Source organism: Microtus pennsylvanicus, chromosome 6 (assembly GCF_037038515.1).
Source record: "Microtus pennsylvanicus isolate mMicPen1 chromosome 6, mMicPen1.hap1, whole genome shotgun sequence".
NCBI lineage: Eukaryota > Metazoa > Chordata > Mammalia > Rodentia > Cricetidae > Microtus > Microtus pennsylvanicus.
Window position 1 is genome coordinate 474,647 of NC_134584.1, and position 27,996 is coordinate 502,642.

Sequence of the window (27,996 nt, forward strand, 5' to 3'; positions counted from 1 at the left end):
AAAGTGTTGTGAAGGAACGCAGCCCAATAGTTCCCAGCTCTGTCTTCCAGCCCAGGCACACAACTGCCCCAGACCTGCAGAGACTGGCATTGCAGCAGAACTTGGGGCTGGACTGCAAAGTCTTCCCTGAACATCTCTGCACTCAGTAGGACCCTTTTCTGGGGCTTTAGTGAGGTCTTACTAAGAAACTGAGAGAGGACTAAGGAAACCGGACACTTTCTGGATAGTCATACACTGTGGAAAATGTGCTATTTTCATTTTTGTAAATAGAAAGTTTGATTTAAAGGACTATGCACCAAAAATCTCTTAAACTATCCTGTAGAAATGGCCCATACAAAATTTTGGTGAACTAAACTGATGGGGTCAAAGTATATTTACTTAATCACTCCATATTTACCTCTTAATATTTTGACTAAATTATGCTTATTTTACTACCCACTTGATATATAAATCTACAGATTTATTTTTCTCTCAGTTCTGCACCATTTATGAAAAGCCACATTAAGAATACTTATATATACGTCACGATCCTAGAGTTTCATTTTCTTTGTAGAGTCTCACTCTGTAGCCCTTGCTAAACAGGACCTCACTATGCAGACCAGGCTAGCCCTAAAATCATAAAGATCAGTTTGCCTCTGCTGCAGAGAGCTCGGATTAAAGGTCTGCACCACCATGCCCGACTTTTATTAGTGAAATAAACAGAAGCCTGGTGTTTTGCACAACTGAACTCTGGACTGAACATTGTATCAGGGAGAGCACTCTGAGAGTTAGGCAAGCCTGGGTTATAAGTGAGACCCTTTCTCAAAAGACCAAAGGTAAACACCCCAGCATTTTGAGCCTGGAGTCCTGGAGTCTACATGGGACTATGGAACCCTGACCTTTTCCCCCAAGTCTACAATCCACTTTTGATCTCTCTGTGGGGAACCCGTGATGGTGCTGAAGCAGCGGCTAACAGCAATGACAATGGCAGGAAGAGCCCGTGTCCAGCTGCTTTACTGCTGTGCTCCACTGCTGTGGGGAGGAATTCCATCCCGTGTCCTGCTTGCAGGCCTTCCACTGAGGAGTCCTTAAAGCCATGCTAATGGGTGACTGCCGTGTTCAGTCTGGCACACTACATGATTCCTGGCTCAGGTAATCAAGTTTCCCAGGGCTACTCATTTGTACATGAACTTAGAAACTGAAGGCAGTTACAGAAAGTGGTTGGACAGTCCTTGACAGCCCACCGGATGGATTAGAGGTACATGTGGTATTTTGTCAGAACTTATAAACAATTGTTAAAAAGACAGAAAGCAGTGGGTGACCGGTGGCTGAAGATAGCTCTCCCTTCCCAGGCGACCATGCTGGGGCCAGGTTCTTCCCATTCCACCTCATCGAGTATCTGGCCATGTCAAAGCAGAAGCTCATGTTTGTTTGCACCATCTTACTGTGGACATGGAGACAGCCATGACAACCAAGACCAGGAGTTCTACAGTGACTCCTGCTATTTCTGAGTGTACATTGAATGAGCACACGTTGGCCAGCGAGTTTTTCTCTTTAGAAAAGTAAAGTTAGGTAAAACCATCTTTTACTTAAGTCAGTTGGTACTGACTCACCAACTTCAGAAACCTGCAGTGCCAGTCGAAAACGCACAGCTGTGCTCTTGCAGAGGACCTGAGCCTGGATCCAAACACACAACATGGTTGGTTCACATGCCTATGACCCCAACTCTAAGGGGTCTGACCCCTTTTCTCTCCTCTGAGAGAATTAGTCAGGCGGGTATGCAGGAAACAAAGATAAACAAATAAACCTCAACAAAGAAATTGAAATAAACCCTATGAAGTAAGGCGCAGGCAGTGTTTTTAAAAAGCATGCTATGAACAAGTTACATATCCTTGCAGTCTAGAAAGCATTTTTCTTGTTTACCTCACAGCTTGTGATATATTGTATAGATGTTACATAAAGATTATAAATATGGTCTGTATGGTGCCTTATGCCTTTAATCCTCAACCCATGTGGGGCCGAGGTGGTTGGATCTGTGACTTAGATGCCAGTTAGGACCACACAGTGACACCTGGGCTCAAAACTAAAAATGAATAAGCAAAGAGTGGAGGTGACAAATAGAAACTCTTTGTCTGGGGAGACTACACTCTTGAATGTAGTTCTTGAACATCACCAGTCTATCGTGTGAATTGATTTATCTCATATAAATGATCCTCATAATTATTTGAATGCTTTTATGATGATAAAAGAATCAACTTTTAGGGGGCTGGAGAGATGGCTCAGTGGTTAAGAGCATTGCCTGCTCCTCCAAAGGTCCTGAGTTCAACTCCCAGCAACCACATAGTGGCTCACAATCATCTGCAATGAGGTCTGGTGCCCTCTTCTGGCCTGCAGGCACACACGTACAAAGAATATTGTGTACATAATAAATAAATAAATATCTTTTTAAAAAAAGAAGAATCAACTTTTAAACATCTACAAAAGTAAACTTGTTGATTTAAAACTGCAGAGGTTTAATACTTGTCATTTTGGCTGGATGGTGGCTCAGCTGTTAGGAGCACACACTGCTGTTACAGAGAACTCAAGCTGCACTCAGCGCCTGTGTCGGGCAGATGTGAAAAGACCTTGAATCCAGTTTTTTAAAGTAAGCATTTATTTATTTAAAGCTTTTTCTCTTTTTTGAGACAGGGTCTCTTTTCCATATGTAGCCTTGAACAACTTCAAACTTGCTTTGTAGACCAGGATGGCCTTGAACTAACAGAGATCAAACTCCTTTACCTATTAACTTCTGGGTTTAAAGGCTAGAGCCACTACCACCCACCCAGGTTCTTGAAGGGTTTTTGGTGTTATTGTTTCTTTTTTTTTTTTGAGAAAAGCTTTCACTGTGGATACCCAGGCGGCCTGGAACTCACTATGTGGGTCAGGTTGGCCTCAGACTCACAGATGTGTCCTCCCTGAAAGAGCGGGCAAGCAAATACCAACGGAAACAGTGGACAAGCGAATACCAACGGAAACAGTGAACAAGCGAATACCAATGGAAACAGTGGACAAGCGAATACCAATGGACACTGTGGTCGACCATGAGCAGACACGGAGGTGCTGTTTGTCAGCGCTGCTGTTAGCCAGCTTCATTGGTTCCCGTGTCCCCGAGTGTGAAGACAAACACAGCCAAGACACAAGGCCTGAGAAGTCATCCCTGCAGAGGAGGGGGACAGCCTGGAACTCACTCCCAACGCTATGCTTTCCTCAGCAAAGGAGTCATGGACACATTCATGTGGAGATCTGCCTATACCTAAGGATGCTCTCATAGCAGGTCCACCTCTGGACATGGCCACATTGTAAAAGCAGAGAGGGTTCGGGCAGTCTTAGCTCAACGCCATGCAGAAACGAATGCATAATATAAAAATCAAGAACAGAAATGCTTTCACAATGTGCAGCCTGAACCATAAAATCTTTTTTTTTTTTTTTTTTTTTTTTCCGAGACAGGGTTTCTCTGTGATTTTGGAGCCTGTCCTGGAACTAGCTCTTGTAGACCAGGCTGGTCTCGAACTCACAGAGATCCGCCTGCCTCTGCCTCCCGAGTGCTGGGATTAAAGGCGTGAGCCACCACCGCCCGGCTGAACCATAAAATCTTAAGTGAACATCTAGTAAAGGATTCTGGGAAAGGAGGCTGCTTAGGAGTCAAGGCTACCTGTTAATCACAGTACACGATATAGAGATTGAGATAGCAATGCCCGGATCCTCACAAATACAAAGGACAAAGAGCAGAACACAGAAAGCATCAAGACAAAGTCACCGCCAATCACTGTGGATGCCATTCTGAGATGAACGTCTCTGTTGTGTTAGTCTAACCTCAGAACAGACTGGCTCGGAGGAAACATATTTGTGTTTTGATTTTACAAGACGCCACATTCAAGGCATTGCCTTGATTTTCCCAAGAAACTTTAGACACTGTAACAGCGTTGGGACTGTTTCATAATACGAAGATCTTTTCAGTTCTGCTGCAACGCCAATGTCTGGAGGCCCGGGGCAGTACTGTGCCAGGGGTGGACGCCAGGGCTGGGAAACACTGTGCTGAGCCCCTTTTCAGTACCAGGTCCCTAAGGGAGCTGCTCCTGTCACTCAGATCACACTAGCCAATCAGGGCTCCCAGGCGCACTGCCAGTCAGAAACGGGGTGGGCACTTCCGGTCCGCCATGCTGTAGGCTCGCGACTCCGGGACTGAGGGAGACTCCTGTGTTCTTTGTGCCGTGCTGTGACCCGCGGTCCGGAGCTGTGGGGAGAGCGCGGCGAGCTCGGAACCCGCCATGGTGAGCGAGGGCCGCCGTCCCCACGCGGGAGGAGCCGCGGGAGCCGGTGTGGGGTCCTCCCGGGGCTGTGGGAACCGCGTGAGGTCACCTGAGGTCCCTGAGGTCCCCGCTGTGCCCGCAGCTCCGGGGTCCTGTGGACTCCGAATATCTGCCGTCTGCGGCTGCACAGAACAGGGGACAGGTCCATTGTGTGATGATTTTTTTTCTTATCGCTGACGTCACCATGCTGCGCACGCGTCTGAGCATCTGTCATCTCTGCTGTGCAATGGCAGATTCGCTAACTGGCAGAGCCCAGAAGTTCTGCACTTGGCACCGAACATTCCGGTTTGGGATCCGTCTGCAGTTCATCTGTGCTGAGTGTAAAGTCTGTGTCATTAACGTATTTGCATGTGGATTCCAGGGTGGTTCAGTCACTTGTGTTAATAAGGCCAGACTCGCTGGCCTCATGTGTCGAACTTGATTATATTAATTGTCTTTATTTCTAAGTTTTCTCTTAGGTTCTCTTGATCTCTTTATTCTTTCCAAACAGTTGTTAGAATGTTCTAAAACAGCTAGTGTTGCATAGTGAGAGTCCATCTCAAAAAACCTGTAAGATAGGTATGTCTGTGTACCTTTTTTATTTTTATTTTTGAGACAAGTTCTCTCTGCCTGATATAGGTCATGAAACTAAAATTGAGTTCCCTGCAAAAGCAGTATGTGCCCTTAACAGCTGAGCCATTTCTGCAGCCAGAGATCCAAGCATTGAATCTCTGTAAATTTAAAACAACAGGTGTACTTTTTCAAACATTTAAAAGTTGATCCTTTTATCAATATCAAAACATTTAAATAAGTATGTGGATTATCTTAATGAGAAAAATAAATTCTCATGATACACTTGTAATCTTTAAAAATTATGTTGAAAAGAGTAGTTTTCCTAAAACAAAACCTTTTCTGTTTGTCACCATTCTTTATATATAATTTTTTGAGACTAGGTCTCGCTGTGTAGTCCTAGCTGGTCTTGAAGTCACAGATTTATATGCCTCTGCCTCCCAAGGGTTAGGATTAAATAAAAAACCACCATGCCTGTTTACGTTTATAATCTCTATTTACATTTATATAAAATATAATGGGTTAATAAGAAAAAGTTGCCTTTTAGACATCAAGTAAATATCATGCTTCATTTTAACATTGACCGGGACTTTGACTATAGGTTTTATTTCTATTTCTGTTGAGCTTTATTTGTTTGGTTTTTCTTTTTTCTTTTCTTTTTTTTTTTTTTTTGATTTTCGAGACAGGGTTTCTCTGTAGCTTTTTGGTTCCTGTCCTGTCCTGGAACTAGCTCTTGTAGTCCAGGCTGGCCTTGAACTCACAGAGATCTGCCTGCCTCTGCCTCCCAAGTGCTGGGATTAAAGGCGCGCCTGGCTTGTTTTATTATTTTTTGTGCATGCCTGCATGAGTGAATATGCTTGCCTTCTTTCTCTATGAGGCTAGAATAGGGTCAGATTTGTTGGAGTTACAGGCATGTGAGCCAACTCATCTTTGTGTTGGGAAATCAGGCTCGGGTCCTCTGCAAGAGCAGCACATGGTCTTGACAGCTGAGCTGTCTCTGCAGGCACTGCAGGTTTCTGAAGCTGGTGAGCCACTGCCATTGGAAGATGGTCTTACTTTTCTAATAATGAAAACTTGGCAACCAACACACACCCACTCAGTTCGCCCTCAAAAAAGAGCAGGAGTCACTGTAGAATTCCTGGTCATGGTTGTCGTGGCTGTCTTTATGTTCACATGTAAATAAAAAGCTTATGCTTTGAAATTGATGTGCTGGAATGTGAAGATACTTGACTCCAGCAGAATCATGAGGGAAGGGAAAGGCATCTTCATCCACCCATCACCTTCTGCTTTCTGGTGTTTCTATCAATTGTTTACACGTTATGACAATAGTACCACATGCACCTAGGGCCCAGCCATGAGCTGTCAGTAACTGTCCAGACATTATACAATCACCAGGATCATGCGCAGAAATACATGTATCTTAGTCTGGATTAAATGGCTCTCGTTTTTTTCTTCCTCTGAAGATAATGCGCAAGGACTGTTCAATTTCATCCCTCCTTCTAGAGTGTTAAACAGATTGGTTAGGGCATAGTCCTTCTTAAGAGCTTCAAACATTCTCTTGAAGTTATTGTTTAGGTCATTTTCTTCTGCTTCATCTGTATTTGGTTGTTCAGGTCTTGCTGTTGTAGGGTCTTTAGGTTTTATTAGTGTTGTGTTGTTCTTTGTGGTGTTGCGTGTGTTCTTACCTTTTCTACTCATCTTTTTCTCTAATAGGTGTGGTTGGGGCTGTCTGAGATTCTGTTGATTAATCTAGGTGCCAGTGAATCCAAAGGTCAGATGGTTGTTCCTCATGGTATAGTCAATGTCACAGTTATAGTTATCCCGTTGGTTACTTCTGTTCCTGGAGATAGCTCAAGTGTTCCTGTGCTTTGCTCTGCTCCCTTGGAGTTTGCTGTCTCAGGCCTACTTTGGCCTAGGTTACTGGCTATGACCTGTTTCTGTAAATCCCGGTCTGTATCCCCTCCTGCAGAAGTCCCTGGCTTGGAGTTGGTCCTGGAAAGGTTTCTGGCTCTGATCTACTACCTCAGAGTTCCCAGGCTCAGGTGTGCCCAGAAATTCAGTGAACCTGGCTCAGGCTTACTCTCTCACAGGTTGCAGACTCATGCTTGGACCCACAGAGTTTTCATGTTTCTGCCTATTCCTTTTGATGTCCCAGACCAATATCCAGACCCACAGAGGTCCTGGCTCAGGCCTACTCCCTCTGAGGTCCCAGATTCATGCCTGGCCCAGCAGAGATCTCTGGTTCCTGCTTACTCCTTCGGAGGTCCCAGATTTACGCCCAGACTGTCAGAGGTTCTGGTTCCAGCCTAGTACCTGGGAGGTCCTAGACTCTCTCCCAGACACACAGGGGTCCTGGCTTAGGTCTACTCCTTTCAAGGTCCCAGATTCATGTCCAGACCCTCAGCGGACTCTGGCTCACTCACTCAGCGGTTACTCTCCTGTATCTTTTCTGGTAGAGATTGCTGACTCTGGATCAGGTTGCTGGCTCAATCTTGGTCTGCCAGTGTCCTGGGACTGGATTGGCTCCTGGCTTCTGGTCCCATGGAGCTTGCTTCCTCAGGCCCACTCTGTCCTAGGTAGCTGGTTCAGTCCCACTCCTGTGGGATTTGTCGAAGTTAGCATTTTCTTGTGTTTCATAGTCCTCATCAGGAAATGGAAGGAGCTTATGCTAGACAGATTATTGAGTCCTTACCCCATACTTCAGGGTCATTTTCAGGCAAGGGAGGACATGTATTTGAAGGCGGTCCCAGTAAGGGCTCTTCGGGAACTGTCACCAGCTTAGTTGTCAGTGGCACTGGTTTTCCTTGACCTCTGCTGTTCTCTCTTTAGTTGTAATAATATTTGTTGTTATACCCTGTCCATCAATCATGTGGCTCTGCTTTCAGGAGAGCAAAATGATATAGGGGGTGGGAGACGGTATGAGAAAATGCAGGCATGCCCTGGGGATCAACCTACCTGGCACACTGCACTTTTAAGTAACAAGAGTGACCCACCATGCTCCTGAATATTCCCAGAAGTCAGAATATTGAGTTATAAAGTAGCGCGGGCAGTCAGTAGCCAGCCTGCTGATGTGTCTACACTCTCCACATCTCCTTTTCCTCTCCCTCCTCTCCTCCCACCCAGTCATCCTCCCCACTCAGTCTCTGTTCCCACTTGCCAATCCATTCCTCTGTTTCTGTTTAGGAAAGGTAGGTCTCCCATGAGTATCAACAAAACATGGCATATCAAGTTGCAGTAAGACCAAGCACCTCCACATGCATTAAGGCCGGGCAAGGCTACCTAGTATGAGTAGTTGGATCCTCAAAACCTGTAAAATAGGGGCTGGAGAGATGGCTCAGTGGTTAAGAGCATTGCCTGCTTTTCCAAAGGTCCTGAGTTCAATTCCCGGCAACCACATGGTGGCTCACAACCATCTGTAATGGGGTCTGGTGCCCTCTTCTGGCCTGCAGGGATACGCACAGACAGAATATTGTATACATAATAAATAAATATTAAAAAAAAAAAAAAACCTGTAAAATAGTTGGGGATAGCTCCTGTTCCTGCTTTTAGGAGTCCCAGAAGAGGACCAAGCTACACAACTGTAATATATATGCAGAGTGCCTAGGTCAGTCCCATGCAGGCTCCCTGGTAGTTGGTTCATTCTTGTGAGCCTCTATGAGTCTAGGTTAGTTGATTCTGTGAGTTTTCTTGTGATGTCCTTGACTCCTCTGGTTCCTACAATTCTCTCTCTCCCTCTTCTTCCAGGTTCCCCAAACTCCACCTAATGCTTGTCTCTGGGTCTGCACCTGTTTCCATCAGTTGCTGGATGATGCCTCTCTGAAAGTTGGCTTAGGACTATTCTGGTCACAGGAAATGACTAGTCCAGTTTAAGTATCCACTATTACGAGGTGCCTTAGCTGGGATCATCCTTGTAGATTCCTGGGAGGTTTCCTTGCACCAGGTTTTTAATCTGACTCCAAAATGATCCCCCTTTCCAGTAGTCTCTTTCAGTACTCTTCCCCACTGTCCCTGCCTAACTTGGTATGTGCTCACTTTTCAACCCAAGGTGATGTGCTAAGCCATTCTTGTGGATAGACTTCCACTATGTATGTCACTGTGTTGACTATTAAAATGTCACTACGGGGAGAATGTACCTTGGTATGGAAAAAATGCAAGACTAACGTCTGCTGTTTACTGAACTTGAGGCCAACCTGAACTACTTGAGACAGTGTCCTCTCCAAAAAAAAAGCAGCTGTGTGTGGTAGTGCACAGTGTAATTGCAGGACTCAGGACAGAGGCAGAAGGAGGAAAGCAAATTTAAACTAGTGTTTGTATAGTCAGGTCTACATAGAGAAACCTTGTCCCTCAGCAGAACAGCAATAGATGTCTTAACCCATGAAAATAGAATGCCTACAAGTGGTTCAGGTGCTTGCTTCTGAACCTGTTGACTTGAGTTCAATCCCCAGGGTCCACATGATGGAAAAAATGACTCTCACATGTTGTTCTCTGACTTCCGCATGTGTGCAACACTTAAGTCAGCATGCATGGAAAACGGTGCTGTGGCTGTAGATCACTGTTAGAACATCTGACCAAATCCATGAAAGCTCTGGGCCCCATCCTAGCACCTCAGAAAAACATCTTACTTGACCCAGAATTTCTCTCTGCTGTCTCTGATCTCCTGAACCTTCTTGTGCAGCCTGTGCTAGTTTGGATGCTGGGATTACAGGCATGTGCTACATAGTCAGCTTCATATATTGTTTAAGTCTCCTGAGGAGTTGGGATAAAGACACCCTAAACATACAGAAGTACTAAGAGCAGAATGCATTTACACTCCTCTAGCCCTAGGCATCAAATCTGGCAGGACATAGGCTCTGGCAGCTCCTTTCTGTTCTCTCCACTTCAGAGGTCACTCATCCAAGTTTCTGTTTAGTCCCATTAAGGTGAATGAATCATTAGTGTCTGGATAGTATTATGTTCACATGGCACATCTAGATTCATCTGAGAAGGAAGTGTCAATGAAGACAGTACATCCGTAGGATCTAGCTCTAGGCAAGCCTGTATGGACATTTTCTTAATTAGTGATTGATGGGGGAAGTGCCCAGTCCATTGTAGATGGTGCCATCATTAGGCAGTGGATCTGGGTTCTATAAGAAAGCAGGTGAGCAAGCCAGGGGGAGAAAACCAGTAAGAAGCACCTTGCATGGCCTCTGCATCAGCTCCTGCTTCCAGGTTCCTGATGTGCTTGAGTTCCTGTCAAGCCTTCCTTCCTGACCAAGGGGAGCAGGAGCTCTTGTGTGGAAACATGCTCTTTGTTGACCTCGCCATGCAGTAAGCACACATCAGCTGATTTTGCTGTTACAATGGAAGGCAGATTTGCTAATTAGCAAGCCCTGGTTTCTCCAGAATCTCACAGTTCTGAACTTGCCACTTAACATGCAGGTGTAAGATCCCTCAGGAGTTAATTTTGTACAGATCTTAAAATCTGTTAGTAATACATTTGCATATAAATGCCACCATGTTCTAGTCACGTGTTACGGAGCCCATACTCACTGGGTTTTCTAGTCTGGTTGGTCAACACCAAGTATGTTTTAATTGTGTTCTTATGTCTATTTGTCCTGATGTTCTGTTGATCCCTTTATTCTTCCCCAGATGGGGCAGTTCATGGTAGTTGTGTGTGAAGTTTTGAGGTTGGATGATGTCACTGGTGTGGTAAATATTCAATCTTATGTTGATCATTATTTCATTTAGGATGACCTTTTGCCATCGGTTTTCTGTTGTTGATAGCATAAATTATTAGAGTTTTTATTGGACTCAAATTATGAATTTTGGTAGTATACTATTGACATAATAGCCAAGATAGCAGCAAACTACAAGGTTGCTTTCTTTTCAAGGTTGGTTCAGCTCACTGCTAAGATTAGCCCATCTCCATCAGACACAAGTCCCAGTGGGACCCACAGTTCTCAAAGCTTAAGTGTGCACTGTTACACCAGTTCTTTAAAAAGGCATTTCAGCCGGGCGGTGGTGGTGCACGCCTTTAATCCCAGCACTCGGGAGGCAGAGGCAGGCGGATCTCTGTGAGTTCGAGACCAGCCGGGTCTACAAGAGCTAGTTCCAGGACAGGCTCCAAAGCCACTGAGAAACCCTGTCTCGAAAAACCAAAAAAAAAAAAAGGCATTTTAATTAGGTTATCATGAATATAGGTGGAGATGATACCTATGGCCTAGGTATGTAGGCTCCACACAGCAAAGAAATAGAGGAAAGAATTCTGTGGCCTCAAGCAGAGAAAGTTGAGTCCATCCATGTGTCTTATCAACAGATTATAACTGGAAGCCAAGTGTTATCGTCCAGGTGGTTCGTTTCTCTTCAGTCCAGACACAACATGTTGTTTGGCTGCATTTTATCCCAGTAGAGTGTGGTCTGGGCTGTGCTCAGACAGATCTGTGACTCTCCATGTTGGCTGGAATTTGAGACTTTGGAATCCAACTTGCTATAACAGTGAAACCGAATATAAAACCTTAGTAGCCTTTTGAGGCACTTCTACTCAGTTAGAAATACACTGACCAGATGACATCATCTACAAAAGTCACATTGAAGACACCAAGGAATTGCCTTCCTTGCGTCTACCTGACTTAATGTAAGGTTTCCCAGGTCCCCTGAGAGAACTGGATAGGGAGGGAAACAAAGGATAATGCTGTGTATGCACTCAAAGAAAAGAGGGATTTACATTTTACTTTGGATGTCTTGTACGTTTAATCTCTTCTTAGGTGAGCTAGGGAAGGTTATTTTGATGAAGTCTGCAACCCAGCAAGAAGTACTGATTCCCCCTATGTGGGGTGAATTGTTTCTCCCTCCTTCCTTTCTTTCTGCCTCTCATTTGTTCTTACTCCGTTTTCCCTCAGTTTCTTTCACTCTTCTCCTTTAGAGCTCTTTCTACTTTTTTATTTTATTTACTTTCTAAATAAAATAAAATTTCTAAATAAAATAATATTAAAATAAATAATTTAAAAATTTTATTTACTTTCTACTATATTTTTTTTCATTGTTTATTTTTGCTCAAGACCATCAAGCTCCTATCTTTGAATGCTAGGTTCCCAATTAGTGGAACTAATTGTGTAAAATTAGGAGGTATGCCCAAGTGGGAATAGGTAGGTGTGTCTTGTTTGTTAAGGTGTCACTTTGAGATTTAAAAAACCCAAGCCGAGACACCTGTTTCTTTCTCTTTGCCTGTCTGTGTATCAGGTTGTTAGTATGCCTACTTTGATGCCACCATTCATGATGACAGTGAAGTAATCCTCTGTATTCAAGCCACAAATTAAAAGCCTTGCATTATAAGTCACCTTGGTCATAATGTTTCTTCACAGCCATAGGGTAGTAATTAAGACAGATGTTTGTGTAATATTTTGCATATTTTCTGTATATATTCATCCCATGTCCTGTGAAAATGTCTTGACAAAACATTTAGTCTGTGGTTTGGTTATTACTGATGACTTGTGCCGATCCATAGAGGAAAAGAGCAACAATAGGGGCAGATATTAATGAAACCTGTGTGGTTTGGCAAGGAAAACAGCGCTAGGTAGTTTCAGAGGGCAGTCATGAGCTGAAACAGAGACAGTCATTATCAGGGAGATTAGGGCCATTAAAGAGAGGGCACCTACCTGCTCCTCTTTGGAACCAGCCAAGCATTTAAATAGTGAAGGAAAAGGCAACAAGATTCCTAGTCCCGGCAAGCTGTGCTCCAGTGGGGCAGAGCCAATACAAATCTAGAACCCCGTGTAGATGCATCATTGATGTGTCACATTTTCTTGAAAGAAGAAAGATGCACAATTTAAAGGTCATGGGTTCTTCCTCTGTGCTTCAGTTCAGCACTGTTGCAGGCACCTGTTTGGCAGAGCACAGCAACAGGGAGGAGACTGTGATAGGTCACTGTATGAAGGTGTGGAAATGAAGACCTGGTTGTACTTTGAGTCTACTAGATGTTGAGATACCCAAGCTTTGAGACACCTGCTGTCAATAGCTGCACGTAGGGAGTGGAAGCCGCCAAAGAGAGAGATGTGTGAAAAGTTCAGAGGGAAAGAGCCACCTCAGCCCCAAGTGCCTGACACAGAGCTGCCGGCTTGGTGTTTGCCCAGCAGGGTTCAGGCTTGCCTTGGTGCAGTCTTTCTTACTGCTTTGAAAAGGAAATATGTATTCTGTACCTTTGTGTGTTGTGTAGATGTAATTTATTTTTTTATTTCACAAGATATCACTGTTAAGAGACTGCCTTCAGTGTGAGAAGAAACTTTGTACATTCTAACGTTGTTGGGACTGTACAGAACATGGAGATCTTGTGGTTAGAGTAATTGCATTTTGCATCATGGGTTGAGTGTGAGCCTATCATGACCCGTGTCAAAATGTGGTGGGTTGAATGAAACATTTTCCAAGTACAGAGATATATTTGAGACTCTGTCTCAGGTTTGTGGTTTTCTTCGGGTACATGGGGTACTACTAGTATGAGGGGCCCCACGTTAGCCTGTGGGGATGGGCTTTGAGTGTTTATTCCCTGACCACACTTGCCTTTTTCTGTGGTTGAAACCGAACAGCCCCCTTCATTTTCATGCAGCCACACCATTCGTACCATAACAGACTCCATCCCTAAACAGCATAAGGTAAAACAGAAACAATTGCTTTTCCTTGCTAAGCCATTTTTTTTCTGCCCTTATATTCTTCATATCTTTTTGCCTGGAAGAATTAGGTTTTTGTACACGTGAAGCATTTGCTCTTGTGCTGAGCTATGCCCACTTTTTTACTTTTAAACTTTGGCAGAAAGTATCATTTCTTCCACCAGGATGGCATACATTTATGAAATTAATACTGATCTCCTGAGTCATCACATTGCAAATATGTAACTTTCTACATATCTCTATGCATGTTTTAATATATTTTTTTAAATTTTCAAAATGTGCGTGAGAATGTTTTGCCCATCTCCATGCATGTGTACCATGTACGTGCCTGGTGTTCACTGAAGTCAGAAGAGAGCACTGGATTCTCTTGAACTAGTATTACAAATTGTTGGGAGCTCCAAGTGAGTGTTGGGCATTGATGCAGCTTCTCTGGAAAAGCAACAGATGATTTTAACTCTTGCCCTGTCTTTATATACTCTTGGGCTTTTGTTTGTTCGTTTGTTTTATTTTTTAGCATAAGCCTTTAGTCATTAATGGTTTTGATAATCCTTTAATCTATCAGGCAATAACTTATTAAAATGCATTCCTTCTTAAGAATATCATATTAGCCTTATAGTTTGAGGCACTCCAGTTTTCTGAAAGACAGTTACATATGTTGAGTGGATTTTTAACTCATTGATGGAATTTAGAGTGAGCCCCTGAGTGCTCTCTCTCTCTTTTTTTTTTTTCCTGTTTGAGACGGTTTCAGTATATACCTTTGGCTATCCTGGAAATCAATACACAGAAGACTAGGCTGGTCTGGAAATCATAGAGATTTACTTGTCTCTGCCTCCTGAGTTTTGGGATTAAAGGTGTGTACCATCATGCCCATCCTCTCCTTCCTTTTTTTTTTAAAAAAAATATTTATTTATTTATTTATTATGTATACAGTATTCTGTCTGCTTGTATGCCTACAGGCCAGAAGAGGGCACCATACATCATTACAGATGGTTGTGAGCCACCACGTGGTTGCTGGGAATTGAACTCTGGACCTTTGGAAGAGCAGGCAATGCTCTCCAGCCCCTCTCCTTTCTTTTTTGATGTCAGTAATTTCGATAAGGTTTTGCTGATGTTTGTTCAATACTATGGCTCAGTTTACCTGTCTCTATGTGTAAGTCAGCATTTCTCATGCAATGCCATGTACTTTTCAGATGGCCAGAAATGAGAATCATAATTCTCCTTTTCTGTTTCTTTCTAAAATGACTTGGTGATTGCATTTGAAATTCTGTGATGTTAAATGAATTTGTGGAACACACAGAATTGTAAATATGTTCACAATGAAGTGTGCCTTTTTAGTGCAGTCTCAACATTTCTGTTATGTACTCATATGGGATATTGTAGGACGCAGTGACCTATGAGGATGTGCATGTGAACTTCACCCATGAAGAGTGGGCTTTGCTGGATCCTTCCCAGAAGAGTCTCTACAAAGATGTGATGCTGGAAACCTACTGGAACCTCACTGCTGTAGGTAAGAATGTGAGTTTCCTTCACTTTGAAACTTAAGGAGAAAAGCCTTTAATGGAGATTGGTGATCCATTGTGATTTCGACTGGGAAAGTATAAAAATGTGGTGAGTAAGTAAGGCCTGGTTCTAAGGTTCACTGAAGATAATAACTCAAATTTTGCATAATTTCTAATAATATATCATACATTTTCTGATAATATATTTTAGGCTACAAATGGGAAGACCAGAATATTGAAGAACATTGTCAAAGTTCTAGAAGACATGGAAGGTAATTAATTTTCTTGTGCAAGGTGATAGATTTGTATCTCTGAAGAAATTTTAATGTGCCCTGATATTTAATGAAAAGCAACAGTGTAAATACTTATAGCTTTGTGATGATTATTAAATTTTTACAGTATCAAGTACCTCAATTTCAGGTACCTGATCGTGTTTGCAAGGTGGTCCTCTAAGAAATAAGACAAGGAAGCAATGCCTTAGTAGATGTCACCATATTAATCACAGTCCTCTGAGATCCATATTGTAGAGCTATCCATTTATTTTTATTCCACTCAAGTACTGTAAAGGCATTCACATTCATGAGGGGATTAGGGTGTGTCCAAGATCTTTTTAAAGCAAAGTTACCCTAGGCAAGCTAATGTTACTCTTGAAGTGACCCACCATAGTTTAGTGAGAGAGGCAGTTTATGGCAGTCAAGAAGGGTGTTGTGGTAGAGAGACCTTAATCCCTGTACCATCTTTATGAAGAACAAATGTTCAACTGTGTGAATAGAATGTGAAATCCTTTTGTTCTTGTTCCCTAAATAGGTATATGATGTGTCACTCTGGATCCAACTCATGTGATCCTAAGGGATATGGAAAGAAGCAATGTACCTCTCTCTCTCCCCCCCAAAATAGGAGATATGTAGTGGTTCCTGCTATGAGAAGATATAGTGATTGTGATACAAGTGTTCAATTAATTGGATTTCCAAGTTCACTGGGAACACATCCACAAACACACGATGGAAAAGAACCTTGTGAGTACAGGGAATATGGAAATTCTTCTGTCTGCACTGATTCATGTTGCACATGTAATGTGACTGACACTGCTTGCAGTCAGTGTCCCAAAACTCTCAATCCTTCCAGTTCTCTTCAAAGTGGTGAAAAGACTCATTCTGGAAAAGGCTGCTGTAAATGTGAGCCTTGTACAAAAGGCTTCACCCATCACAGGTGTCTTCACACACACAGAAGGTCCCATACCGAAGAGGAGCCCTGTGAGGGTGAACAATGTGACAAAACGTTTAGATCTGATTCTTCTTTACATTTACACCAGAGAACACATTTGAAAATGGAATCTTACGAGTATAATCAAGGTGATCAAGACTTTGCATGTCACAGTTATCTTCAAGTGCCCAGAATTTATACTGGAAAGAAACCGTATGAATGCCATCAATGTGGAAAAGCCTTTGCACGTCCCAGTGAACGTAAAATACATGAAAGAAGTCACACTGGAGAGAAACCCTATGAATGTAGTCAATGTGGTAAAACCTTTGCATATCCCAGTAGCCTTCAAAGGCATGAAAGAAATCATACTGTTGAGAAGCCCTTTGAATGTCATCAGTGTGGTAAGGCCTTTACACATAACAATCATCTTCAAAGGCATGAAAGAAGTCATTCTGGAGGGAAACGCTATGAATGTCACCAGTGTGGTAAAGTCTTTGCACATAACAGTCATCTTCAAAGGCATGAAAGAAGCCACACTGGAGAGAGACCCTTTGAATGTAATCAGTGTGGAATTGCATTTTCATCTCGCAGTAATCTTCTCAGTCATGAAAGAAGTCATGCTGGAGTGAAACCCTATGAATGTAATCATTGTGGTAAAGCCTTTGCACGTAAGAGTCATCTTCAATATCATGAAAAAATACATACTAGAGAAAAATCCTATGTACCTCGCAGAAGAGGTAAAGCTTTGCACAGACGCCTTCGTGTTGGAGGTCCCAGTCCCATGGGGTGTGCATCCAGACCGTCCGCAGTGGTGACGTGGAACCAGTCAGAGCCTAGAAGAGAAGTTTGTACTTCAGATGGCAGAGCCAGTGAAGTGACCCAAGCTCTTTGGAGAGGCCCTGAAGATTGTGAGTGGGTCCCAGCCATTAGTAGTGGAGTTATTTATGCTGTCGGAGTTTCTTTTTCCTTCTTTCAGAATGTGACTGCTCTGATTCTTCCCTCTTGAAGGGGAGGGTATTTAATTTAAGTTTGATTTTTTAAAAAGCCATAGTTGGAAGACTTTGAACTTTTAAAAGAGATCTTGGATTTTTAGTGAGATTGGATATTTTTTAAAAAAATTTTTAATGCATTTGAATTTGTAAAGATTATGGGACTTTTATTAAAGTTATTTATGTTTTCAATATGAGACTTTGGGAATGAATAGAAAAGGGAAGGTTGTGGCTCAATAGTGATGTGTTTGCATGTGAAGCTGAGAACTGACCCACTGCACTGACTGATCTTATGTCAACTTCACGTACAAACTGGACTTATCTGACAGGAAGGACACTCAATTGAGAAAATGCCTCTGTAAGATATGGCTGTAAGGCATTTTTTAAATGATTCATGGGGAAAAGGTCCTGGGATCTATAAGAAAGCAGTCTGAACAAGCCATAGGGAGCAAGTCAGTAAGCAGCACCTCCTCCATGGCCTTTGCATAAGCTCCTGCATCTAGATTCCTGCCCCAGTTAGGTTTCTGTCCTGACATCTTTTAAGATGAACAGCAATATTGAAGAGTAGACTAAATAATCCTTCCCATATTGCTTTTTCATCATGGTGTTTCATTGCCAACATTCTTACTAAGAAATCCTGTCTCAAAAAATAAAAAAAACAGGGTTGTGGTCAGACAGGGCAGCAATTAAACACACTGGACATTCTTCCAGATGACAAAGTTTCAATTCCCAACACCCAGATGGAAGTTTATAACTTTCTGTAAGTCCTGTTCCACGGTATCCAACACACTCATAGAGACATACATACAAACAAAACACCTATACATGTAAAATATAAACTATTCTTTTAAAAAAGAATATATCACATTGTGGAACTTTCTCTAACATAATCTGGACTCATATCTACTCGAGTAAATCTTTTGTTGTCTTCTTTTACATCAGGAGAATGGTATTGACAATTATAATTCGAAGCCATGTCCAGAGTCCATTTACAGAGGGATAGAAATCATTTAATCCTTCAATGCTCAAACAGGGAATTTCATCACTATGAAGTGAGAGAAAGCAGGAGTACTGGCACATCTTCATCTTCTACACTATAACGACATATTTGGGAGTCAGGGATCTGCCTCAGTAGTAAAGCTGCTGTTGGGTACCCACGTTTGAATACTAGCACCCGCATCAGATGGCTTAAAACTACTTCTAAAGCCTTGTCCTGGAGATCTGTTGCACTCTTCTGGCTTCCTTGGGCACCAGGTATGCAAATGGTGCAAAGATAGATATGTATGTATTTGTGTATGTATATTTTCCATAGTTTAAAAAAAACTTCATTTATGTGTTTTGTTTTTTCCTAAATTAAAATAAATTTGGGTGTATTTTTGGAACATGGTTCTGGGAAGGGGTCTTTTGAAGAGAAGAGAATTTCACATGCTTATGTTAACAATTCAAGAAAAGACAAGAGTCTTGAGACCTTGGTTTCTTCAAGACATGAAATTGTTCTTGGCATGTGTTTCTGTGTTCCTCCCAGGTGTAGTAGGTAGGAGTGAGTTGACTTCAGGTTGTACATTATTGCTTGCTGTTGTTACTCATTAAATGCTTAAACTATCATTGATATGCCCATATGGAAAGACATGTTTTGGCCCAGGTTGCTTGTTTTTATCATTGTATACAGTTTGAACTCATGAGACCTTTCTTCCTCATGTGACTTTTCTTAACCTGCCAAATATAAATTGTCTCGGGCTCTGAATAAAGTTGGCTATTGTATGAGACTTTAGTCTTCCACATCTTTTGGCTTCATTCTCCCAGGTCCCACCATCTCTAGAGTGGTGAAAAGCTGTGCTTGCCGAGGAAACAGACGTCGGCTATGAGATAAGAGAGTGAAGACCCTCAAAAAGGAAGTGAGTGAGAACAAGGTAGCATAAACCAGGGAAGGCTTTGCCTTATATCTAACCAGTCCATCAGTTTTTAGAGTAAGGAAGAGCACAAATGTTAAAACTGCAACCGTTAAATCGCTTGCAAATGTTTATGATTGTTATTCCTATTTACACAAGAAGGAATTTTAGATGAAGCAAAATGGGACAGAGTCCAAAAGTTCATTGAAAAGGCATATTAATAAGTGGGAAAGATCCCTGTGCAATTTTTAGTCGCTTGATTATTAACTGGGGCTGACATCAAAATGATTAAGAAAGAATGGGAGAATATTGTACATGAAAGAGTAATGGTGAATTACTTGAATGAATATAATCTTTATGATCAAACCTTAAAAGTGGTAAAAGAAGCAAAAAGCTGATTTTCCTTGTTCAGGGAAAATCAAGAGTAAAAATAGCATCACCAACATCTGTGTAGGCGACAGCTCCTTTAGCTCCCTTACTGGAGCCATCTTTACATCCATGCCGTCCATTTTCTGAAAATGACCTGTAGCATGGGGTGCGTTATTTGCTCATTAACCAAATTTTGAATTATCCATTTTGATGAGGACTTAGGAGCATATGTGGGAAAGCTTAACTTCCTTCACCAATTCCTTCCTGGCCTCATGAGTTGTAATTGGTATGTCCAGTGCAACTTCAGCAAAATCTAAAAGTTACAACTGTTAAATTCAGACCAAAAAGGCATTATGTAACATATGGCTCCTTTGTTGACTTTAAACATACTCATTTCTCCACTAAATTGTCATCTACAGATAATATAGCTTAAGATAAACCTGTGAAATAGATTTATTTACATAATAAAGGCCATAAAGCTAACTGGCCAATAGGAGATTTACAGCCAGGTTTCCTCATGCCCACAGGTATTCCTAAATATTGGCCTTCAATAGTTTTGCATTTAAAAAATTGCTTTTATACTATATGTATTCTTTCTGATGATAACATGCATTTTGCCTTTTCCCTTCACTCAATCGTAAAGAGCAGGTGCTCCAATGTCAATAGACTCTATTACCTCAAGGCATGACAAACTCCCTTACTATGAATGAATACTATATAGGAAAGGTGTTGGAGCCCATGAGGAAGGCCTTACTTTGCCTAATGTCACTCAATATATAGATGATATCCTGTTTGTCTGCTCCAAAGAGGAAGAGCTATAATTCATAGATGACATGACTCAGGATATGCCAAAATGGACTTATTATTGCACTGAAATGGTACAAAGATCAGACACTGTACAATATTTGGGGAAATTAGTTACTAGAATAACTGTTAAACCAAAACAAAAATGCCATCCATTGGACAAGACTATTTATTTGTTTGTTTTGTTTTTCGAGACAGGGTTTCTCCATAGCTTTGGAGCCTGTCCTGGAACTAGCTCTTGTAGACCAGACTGGCCTTGAACTCACAGAGATCCGCCTGCCTCTGCCTCCCGATTGCTGGGATTAAAGGCGTGTGCCACCCAGACAAGATAATTTAAAAGCACTCAATGACTTTCAGAAATTATTAGGGCACATCAATTGACTGTGTTATCCTTTAGGAGCACCCAATGATGCACTGACTATTCTATTTAAAGCTAGAGGAGAGGCAGCAGTAGATAGTCCTTACACATTCTCTTCCGAGGCAGGAAGAACTACAGATACCTGAATCTGGAATAACAGAGACGTTGTTTGTCATGTGGACTTTCACTCCCTTTAAAATTACTTATTCTCCCCACTAATTTGTCTCCTACAGGTTTATAGCACCAGAGATGAGCCTTTAGAATGGATTTGTTTACACCAAAAGGGGTAAAAACATACTACCAGCTTTCCTTACTCTTCTTGATTAGGACCTGATACTACCTGATATTATATGGATTTGATCTTTGCAGTATTATATTATTTTTAACTAACAATCAGTCCATAGACATGTTAGAGAACTCTATGGACTTTCACATTATCTGCAGATTACTGTGGGAGGCTAGGAAATTATTATCCAGCTGTCAAGCTATAATATTTTTTTCACATGACCTGAATTTGTGATTACAAAAAATGTCCAAACCTCTTCCATTCTAGAGGCAGAACCATTTTATTGATGGCTCATCTAATGGATTAGCAAGGATTCATAGTCCAGAAATTCATCAGTCTATTAATACTTCTAGAGCTCAACATGTGGAACCAGCTGTTTTGATTGATGTATTCCAGTTCATTTATAAACCTTTAAATATTGTTTCAGATTCTGCTTATGTTGTAGGATTATTTCCAGCAATAGGAGCTGCTTTAATTCTATCTTCATTTGCTGTTATTCTCCCATTACTACAGGAGCTACAACTTCTGGTTAAAACCAGTACATATCCTTTGTTACTCATACTCTAACCTCCCTGTGTTTTTATTGCTAAGGAAATAAGTGAGCAGATGCGTGAACCTGCCTTGTTTTTCTTCTCCAGAACAGGTATATAAGCACCTACACACTAAAGCTAATTGACTTCATATACAGTGCCCTATCCCATGTATAGAAGTGAGATAAATTGTGCAGGAATATCTGATTGAGGTTTTTTTTACACTAGTAGAGTTATATAGCTTGAATTAAGTTAAAACCACTAATGAATTATAATAAATGACTGTCTTGAATCCTTTGCTCTTGAACCTTGGATGCCCTACCTGCATGTATTTGTTTATATCTATTTTAAATTTCTTTGGACTGTACATCAATCCTCAAGAGAATGCTTCTGTAGTAGGCTCTACTCTTATCAAAACCTTCACTATTATGGGAGTTTCTACTTCTAGACAACTTGCAATGGAATAGCTTATACTAATAAAGTATTTTAATAACTGTAAAGTATTAATCATATTACAGGCATTCCTTAAAATTCTCAAGGCCAGAATATAATTAAAAGAGCAAATAGCATGTTAAAACAATTCACTAAAAATTTTTTTTAAAAGGGAAAGTATCAAGAGGTACTTTTAAGTTTTAAAATTAACCTACAGGTTATATATGTTTCAGAGCTCAAAATCATTTCTGTGCAGAGCACTCTGAACTGTTTTGAGCTAGGTCTGTGTGGTTTAAACAGTTTGAGACTTGGAAGTCCAGTTGGCTGAAAAATTGGGAAGAGACATGCATCTGTCATTGCAGACAGATCCACGGAAACATTATGGATTTCTGTTCAGCTCCTCTTTTCAGGGACCATCAAGGACAGCTGCACAAGGTGACAAGAGCACGGAAGTCACAGGAAAGATAGCAACCCTTCAGCTCATGGGGAAAAGGAGATATGAACCATATCATCAGAACTCTATTCAACCCACCTGGGGCCAAGGTAAGACTCTATACACCAAGGTAGAAGCTGTTCTACAAACATGCAGTGGCTCTGCTCTATGTGACCTGCAAACCTTTTTCTGGCACTGTAGTTGATTTGACCCATGCATTTGCAGTGAGTACCGCTGAGTACATGTATTGATCTAATATTACTCATCCTTTTTAGCTTCACACTGGATTGTTTTGTTTGGATCCAGCTCCTGTTATCAATACCAATGGCTCTGTGCTGATGACTATGTGGGCCTTGGGACCATAAGAGACTCATTCATTCATCTGAGGAAAGAACTGTATTTAATTTTTTCCTTGGGATTTTAATCACTTCCCATTTGCATAAGATGTCATAACATTAGCATTACAATTAAAAGCAAACGTGGGCTTATGTTCTATGAGATACCAGGACTACTCATCATATGGATCTCTTCAAGCTATTTGCTAGATTTTTTTTGATCAATATGCTAATATAACCAATACTCCTTGAAATAGTTTGGATTTCTGTTCTTGGTGATAGACAATTCTTTCACAACTTCAATATTATTTATTACATTTATAATTTGCTTGTGATAGGACACTTATGTATCAAATGACAGTTACATTTATATACATCATCTTGAAACTACTCTGGATATCCTGTGTTTAAAAACCTAAAAAAAGGGGGGGGGGGAATCTGTTGGAACACAGTCTAAGAATGAAATCCTATGAGGAGATTTCTCAGTGCTTATGAGAAAACCCCAAGAAAACAAGACAAGACAAGATTCTGTTTGTTTGTTTGTTTTGGTTTTTGAGACAGGGTTTCACTGTAGTTTTGGAGCCTGTCCTGGAACTAGCTCTTGTAGACCAGGCCGGCCTTGAACTCACAGCAATCCGCTGGTCTCTGCCTCCCAAGTGCTGGGATTAAAGGCGTGCGCTACCACCGCCTGGCTTAAGACAAGATTCTTATGACCTCAGTTTCTTAAAAAACTTGGACTTGTTCTTAGAATGTGTTTTCATTCTCCTCTTGTTTGTAGCATACAAGAGTTAATTTACTTCAGATTACTCATTGCTTGTTCATATCATTCAATTAAATGTTTAAACTATACTTTACATGCCTCTATGGGGGCCAGGCTGTGATGGCTCACACCTTTAGTCTCAGTACTTGGGAGGCAGAGGCGGGCAGATATCTGTGAGTTCAAAGTCAGCCTGTTCTGAATTTTGCAGGAAAATGGATGGAGCTCCAGTGCTGAGGGGACCCGAGAGGTGAGTCAGTGGCCACAAGCCCGGACAGCCAGGCGCCCCACTCTCTGGGACCTTACCAGAGGGACAGAACCTGGGGCCCCTCCCCAACTTCCTGGCTTTTCTGACCAACCAGCGGGGAGTGTTCCTGCTGCTGGATTTTCTTTCCCCAAACCCACCCTGCCTCCAAGCCCGCCTTTTCACCTGCAAGGTCTTTGGAACCATGCAACAGAGCTTGCTCCAATACTGAAGGGACCTAAAAGAGGGCGGATCAAGAAAAACTCCTAAGTACTCAGACAGCCACAGAAAGACTGGACCAAGATGCCAAAACACTTGCTGGCGTCATTTGAAGAAATAGATGGGTAGGTGCCAATGCAAGAATTCTTCCAACATCCTAAAAAGCAATATGGTAACACCAGAACCTAGTGGACACACAACAGGAAGACTTGATCATCCTAACCCAGCAGAAGTAAAGAAAACAAATTAAACGTAACTTTATGAAAATGATGGAGACCTTTAGAGAGGAAGTGAAAAACTCCCTTAAAGAAATGGAAGAGAAGACAAACAAAAGAATATACCATCTCCTCAGCACCTCATGGAACCTTCTTGAAAATTGATCACATACTTGGTAACAAAGCAAACATCCGCAGATACAAAAAAAAAATTGGAGTAACCACCTGTGTCTTATTGGATCACCATGGAGTAAAGTTAGAATTTAAGAACAATACTACCCCCAGAAAGCCCACAAACTCATGGAATCTGAACAGTCAACTACAGAAACACCCCTGGGTCAAGGAAGAAATAAAGAAATAAATCAAAGTCTTCCTTGAATTCAATGAAAATGAAGACATACCATATCCAAACCTATGGGACACTATGAAAGCAGTGCTAAGAGGAAAGTTTATAGCACTAAGTGCCCACATCAAGAAAACGGAGAAAACTCACACTAGTGATTTAACAGCACACCTGAAAGCTCTAGGAAAAATAAGAAGCAAATGTACCAAAATTAAATCAAGACTGGGTGAGCTATTTAAATAGACTTATAAATCACGAGGAGATAGAAGCTGTCATCAAAAATCTCCCAACCACAAAAAGCCCAGGGCCGGATGGTTTTAGTGCAGAATTCTACCAGAACTTCCAAGAGGAGTTAATACCTATACTCCTTAATGTGTTCCATATAATAGGAACAGAAGAGTCATTGCCGAACTCTTTTTATGAAGCTACATTTACCCTGATACCAAAACCATACAAAGACGCAACCAAGAAAGAGTATTATAGACCAATCTCACTCATGAACATCGATGCAAAAATTCTCAATAAAATACTGGCAAACCGAATCCAAGGGCATATCAAAAAAAAATCATCCATTACGATCAAGAAGGCTTCATCCCAGACATGCAGGGCTGGTTCAACATATGAAAATCTATCAATGTAATCCACCATATAACTATACTGAAAGAAAAAAACCATATGATCATTTCATTAGATGCTGAAAAAGCATTTGACAAAATTCAACACCCCTTTATGATAAAGATCTTGGAGAGATTAGGGATACAAGGGTCATACCTAAATATAATAAAAGCTATTTACAGCAAGCCAACAACTAACATCAAATTAAACAGAAATTCAAAGCCATCCCACTAAAATCAGGAACACGACAAGGCTGTCTGCTCTCTCCATACCTCTTCAATATAGTGCTTGAAGTTCTAGCAATAGCAATAAGACAACATAAGGTGATCAAGGGAATTCGAATTGGAAAGGAAGAAGTTAAACTTTCATTATTTGCAGATGATATGATAGTATACATAAGCGACCCCAAAAACTCTACCAAAGAACTCCTATAGCTGATAAACACCTTTAGTGATGTGGCAGGTTACAAGATCAACTCAAAAAAATCAGTAGCCCTCCTATACACAAAGGATAAAGAAGCTGAGAGGGAAATCAGAGAAACATCACCTTTCACAATAGCTACAAATCACATAAAATATCTGGGGGTAATACTAAGAAAGGTGAAAGACATATTTGATAAGAACTTTGAAGAAAGAAATTGAAGAAGATACCAGCAAATGGAAAGATCGCCCATGCTCTTGGATAGGAAGGATCAACATAATAAAAATGGCAATCTTACTGAAGAGAGTCTATAGATTCAATGCAATCCCCATCAAAATCCCAACACAATTCTTCACAGACCTTGAAAGAACAATAATCAACTTCATATGGAAAAACAAAAAAACCCAGGATACCCAAAACAATCCTGTACAATAAAGGAACTGCCAGAAGCATTACCATCCCTAACATCAAGCTCTATTACAGAGCTACAGTAATGAAAACAGCTTGGTATTGGCATACAAACAGAGATGTTGACAATGGAATCAAATCGAAGACCCGGATATTAATCCACACACCTATGAACACCTGATATTTGACAAAGAAGCAAAAAAGATACAATGGAAAAAAGAATGCGTCTTTAACAAATTGTGCTGGCATAACTGGATGTCAACATGTAGAAGAATGAAAATAGATCCATTTCTGTTGCCATGCACAAAACTCGAGTCCAAATGGATTAAACACCTCAATATAACTCTGACCACACTGAACCTGATAAAAGAGAAAGTGGGAAGTAATCTTAAATGCATGGGCACAGGAGACCACTTCCTAAATGTAACCCCAGTAGCACAGACAATAAGAGCAATAATAAAGAAATGGGACCTCCTGAAACTGAGAAGCTTCTGTAAAGCAAAGGACACAGTCCATAAGACAAAAAAAGGCAGCCTACTGAATGGGAAAAGATTTTCACCAACCCCATATCAGAAAAAGAACTGATCTCCAACATATACAAAGAACACAAGAAATTAAACATTTAAAATCCTAAATAATCCAATTAAAACGTGGTGTACTGAACTAAACAGAATTCTCAACAGAAGAATTTCAAATGGCCATAAGATACCTAAGGACATGTTCAACTTCCTTAGCTATTAGAGAAATGCAAATCAAAACAACTCTGAGATACCATCTTATACCTGTCAGAATGGCTAAGATCAAAAACACTAATGATAGCTTATGTTGGAGAGAATGTGGAGCAAGGGAACACTCATCCATTGCTGGTGAGAATGTTTTGATATTGATAAAAGGATCAACTTTTAAATGTTTGAAAAAGTACACCTGTTGTTTTAAATTTACAGAGATTCAATGCTTGGATCTCTGGCTGCAGAAATGGCTCAGCTGTTAAGGGCACATACTGCTTTTGCAGGGAACTCAATTTTAGTTTCATGACCTATATCAGGCAGAGAGAACTTGTCTCAAAAATAAAAATAAAAAAGGTACACAGACATACCTATCTTACAGGTTTTTTGAGATGGACTCTCACTATGCAACACTAGCTGTTTTAGAACATTCTAACAACTGTTTGGAAAGAATAAAGAGATCAAGAGAACCTAAGAGAAAACTTAGAAATAAAGACAATTAATATAATCAAGTTCGACACATGAGGCCAGCGAGTCTGGCCTTATTAACACAAGTGACTGAACCACCCTGGAATCCACATGCAAATACGTTAATGACACAGACTTTACACTCAGCACAGATGAACTGCAGACGGATCCCAAACCGGAATGTTCGGTGCCAAGTGCAGAACTTCTGGGCTCTGCCAGTTAGCGAATCTGCCATTGCACAGCAGAGATGACAGATGCTCAGACGCGTGCGCAGCATGGTGACGTCAGCGATAAGAAAAAAAATCATCACACAATGGACCTGTCCCCTGTTCTGTGCAGCCGCAGACGGCAGATATTCGGAGTCCACAGGACCCCGGAGCTGCGGGCACAGCGGGGACCTCAGGGACCTCAGGTGACCTCACGCGGTTCCCACAGCCCCGGGAGGACCCCACACCGGCTCCCGCGGCTCCTCCCGCGTGGGGACGGCGGCCCTCGCTCACCATGGCGGGTTCCGAGCTCGCCGCGCTCTCCCCACAGCTCCGGACCGCGGGTCACAGCACGGCACAAAGAACACAGGAGTCTCCCTCAGTCCCGGAGTCGCGAGCCTACAGCATGGCGGACCGGAAGTGCCCACCCCGTTTCTGACTGGCAGTGCGCCTGGGAGCCCTGATTGGCTAGTGTGATCTGAGTGACAGGAGCAGCTCCCTTAGGGACCTGGTACTGAAAAGGGGCTCAGCACAGTGTTTCCCAGCCCTGGCGTCCACCCCTGGCACAGTACTGCCCCGGGCCTCCAGACATTGGCGTTGCAGCAGAACTGAAAAGATCTTCGTATTATGAAACAGTCCCAACGCTGTTACAGTGTCTAAAGTTTCTTGGGAAAATCAAGGCAATGCCTTGAATGTGGCGTCTTGTAAAATCAAAACACAAAGTAAATATGTC

At 41.6% G+C, this 27,996-nt stretch overlaps 1 protein-coding gene and 1 long non-coding RNA gene across 6 annotated transcripts; one reads left to right on the top strand and one right to left on the bottom strand.

Annotated features, from left to right (window-relative positions):
* Window positions 1-3,947: 3,947 nt before the first annotated feature.
* Window positions 3,948-18,973, top strand: LOC142851548 (zinc finger protein 431-like). Of its 2 annotated transcripts, XM_075975288.1 has the most exons (4): window positions 4,130-4,289; window positions 14,897-15,023; window positions 15,227-15,287; window positions 15,823-18,973. In XM_075975288.1, the coding sequence occupies exons 1-4, from the start codon at window positions 4,287-4,289 to the stop codon at window positions 17,222-17,224; spliced, it is 1,593 nt and encodes a 530-aa protein (XP_075831403.1). In that variant the 5' UTR covers window positions 4,130-4,286; the 3' UTR covers window positions 17,225-18,973. The 2 variants fall into 2 exon arrangements, with proteins under 2 accessions (XP_075831404.1, XP_075831403.1); XM_075975289.1 differs by lacking the exon at window positions 15,823-18,973 and having other exon boundaries at window positions 3,948-4,289; window positions 15,227-15,291.
* LOC142851549 (uncharacterized) lies at window positions 15,537-27,886 on the bottom strand. Of its 4 annotated transcripts, none has more exons than XR_012910839.1 (3): window positions 27,558-27,719; window positions 16,355-17,051; window positions 15,537-16,266 (listed from the first exon to the last, which is right to left on the bottom strand). It is a non-coding gene; the product is annotated as an uncharacterized LOC142851549 (long non-coding RNA). The 4 variants fall into 4 exon arrangements; XR_012910838.1 differs by having other exon boundaries at window positions 16,924-17,051; window positions 27,558-27,707; XR_012910837.1 differs by having other exon boundaries at window positions 16,944-17,051; window positions 27,558-27,706.
* Between the last annotated feature and the right edge of the window lie 110 nt (window positions 27,887-27,996).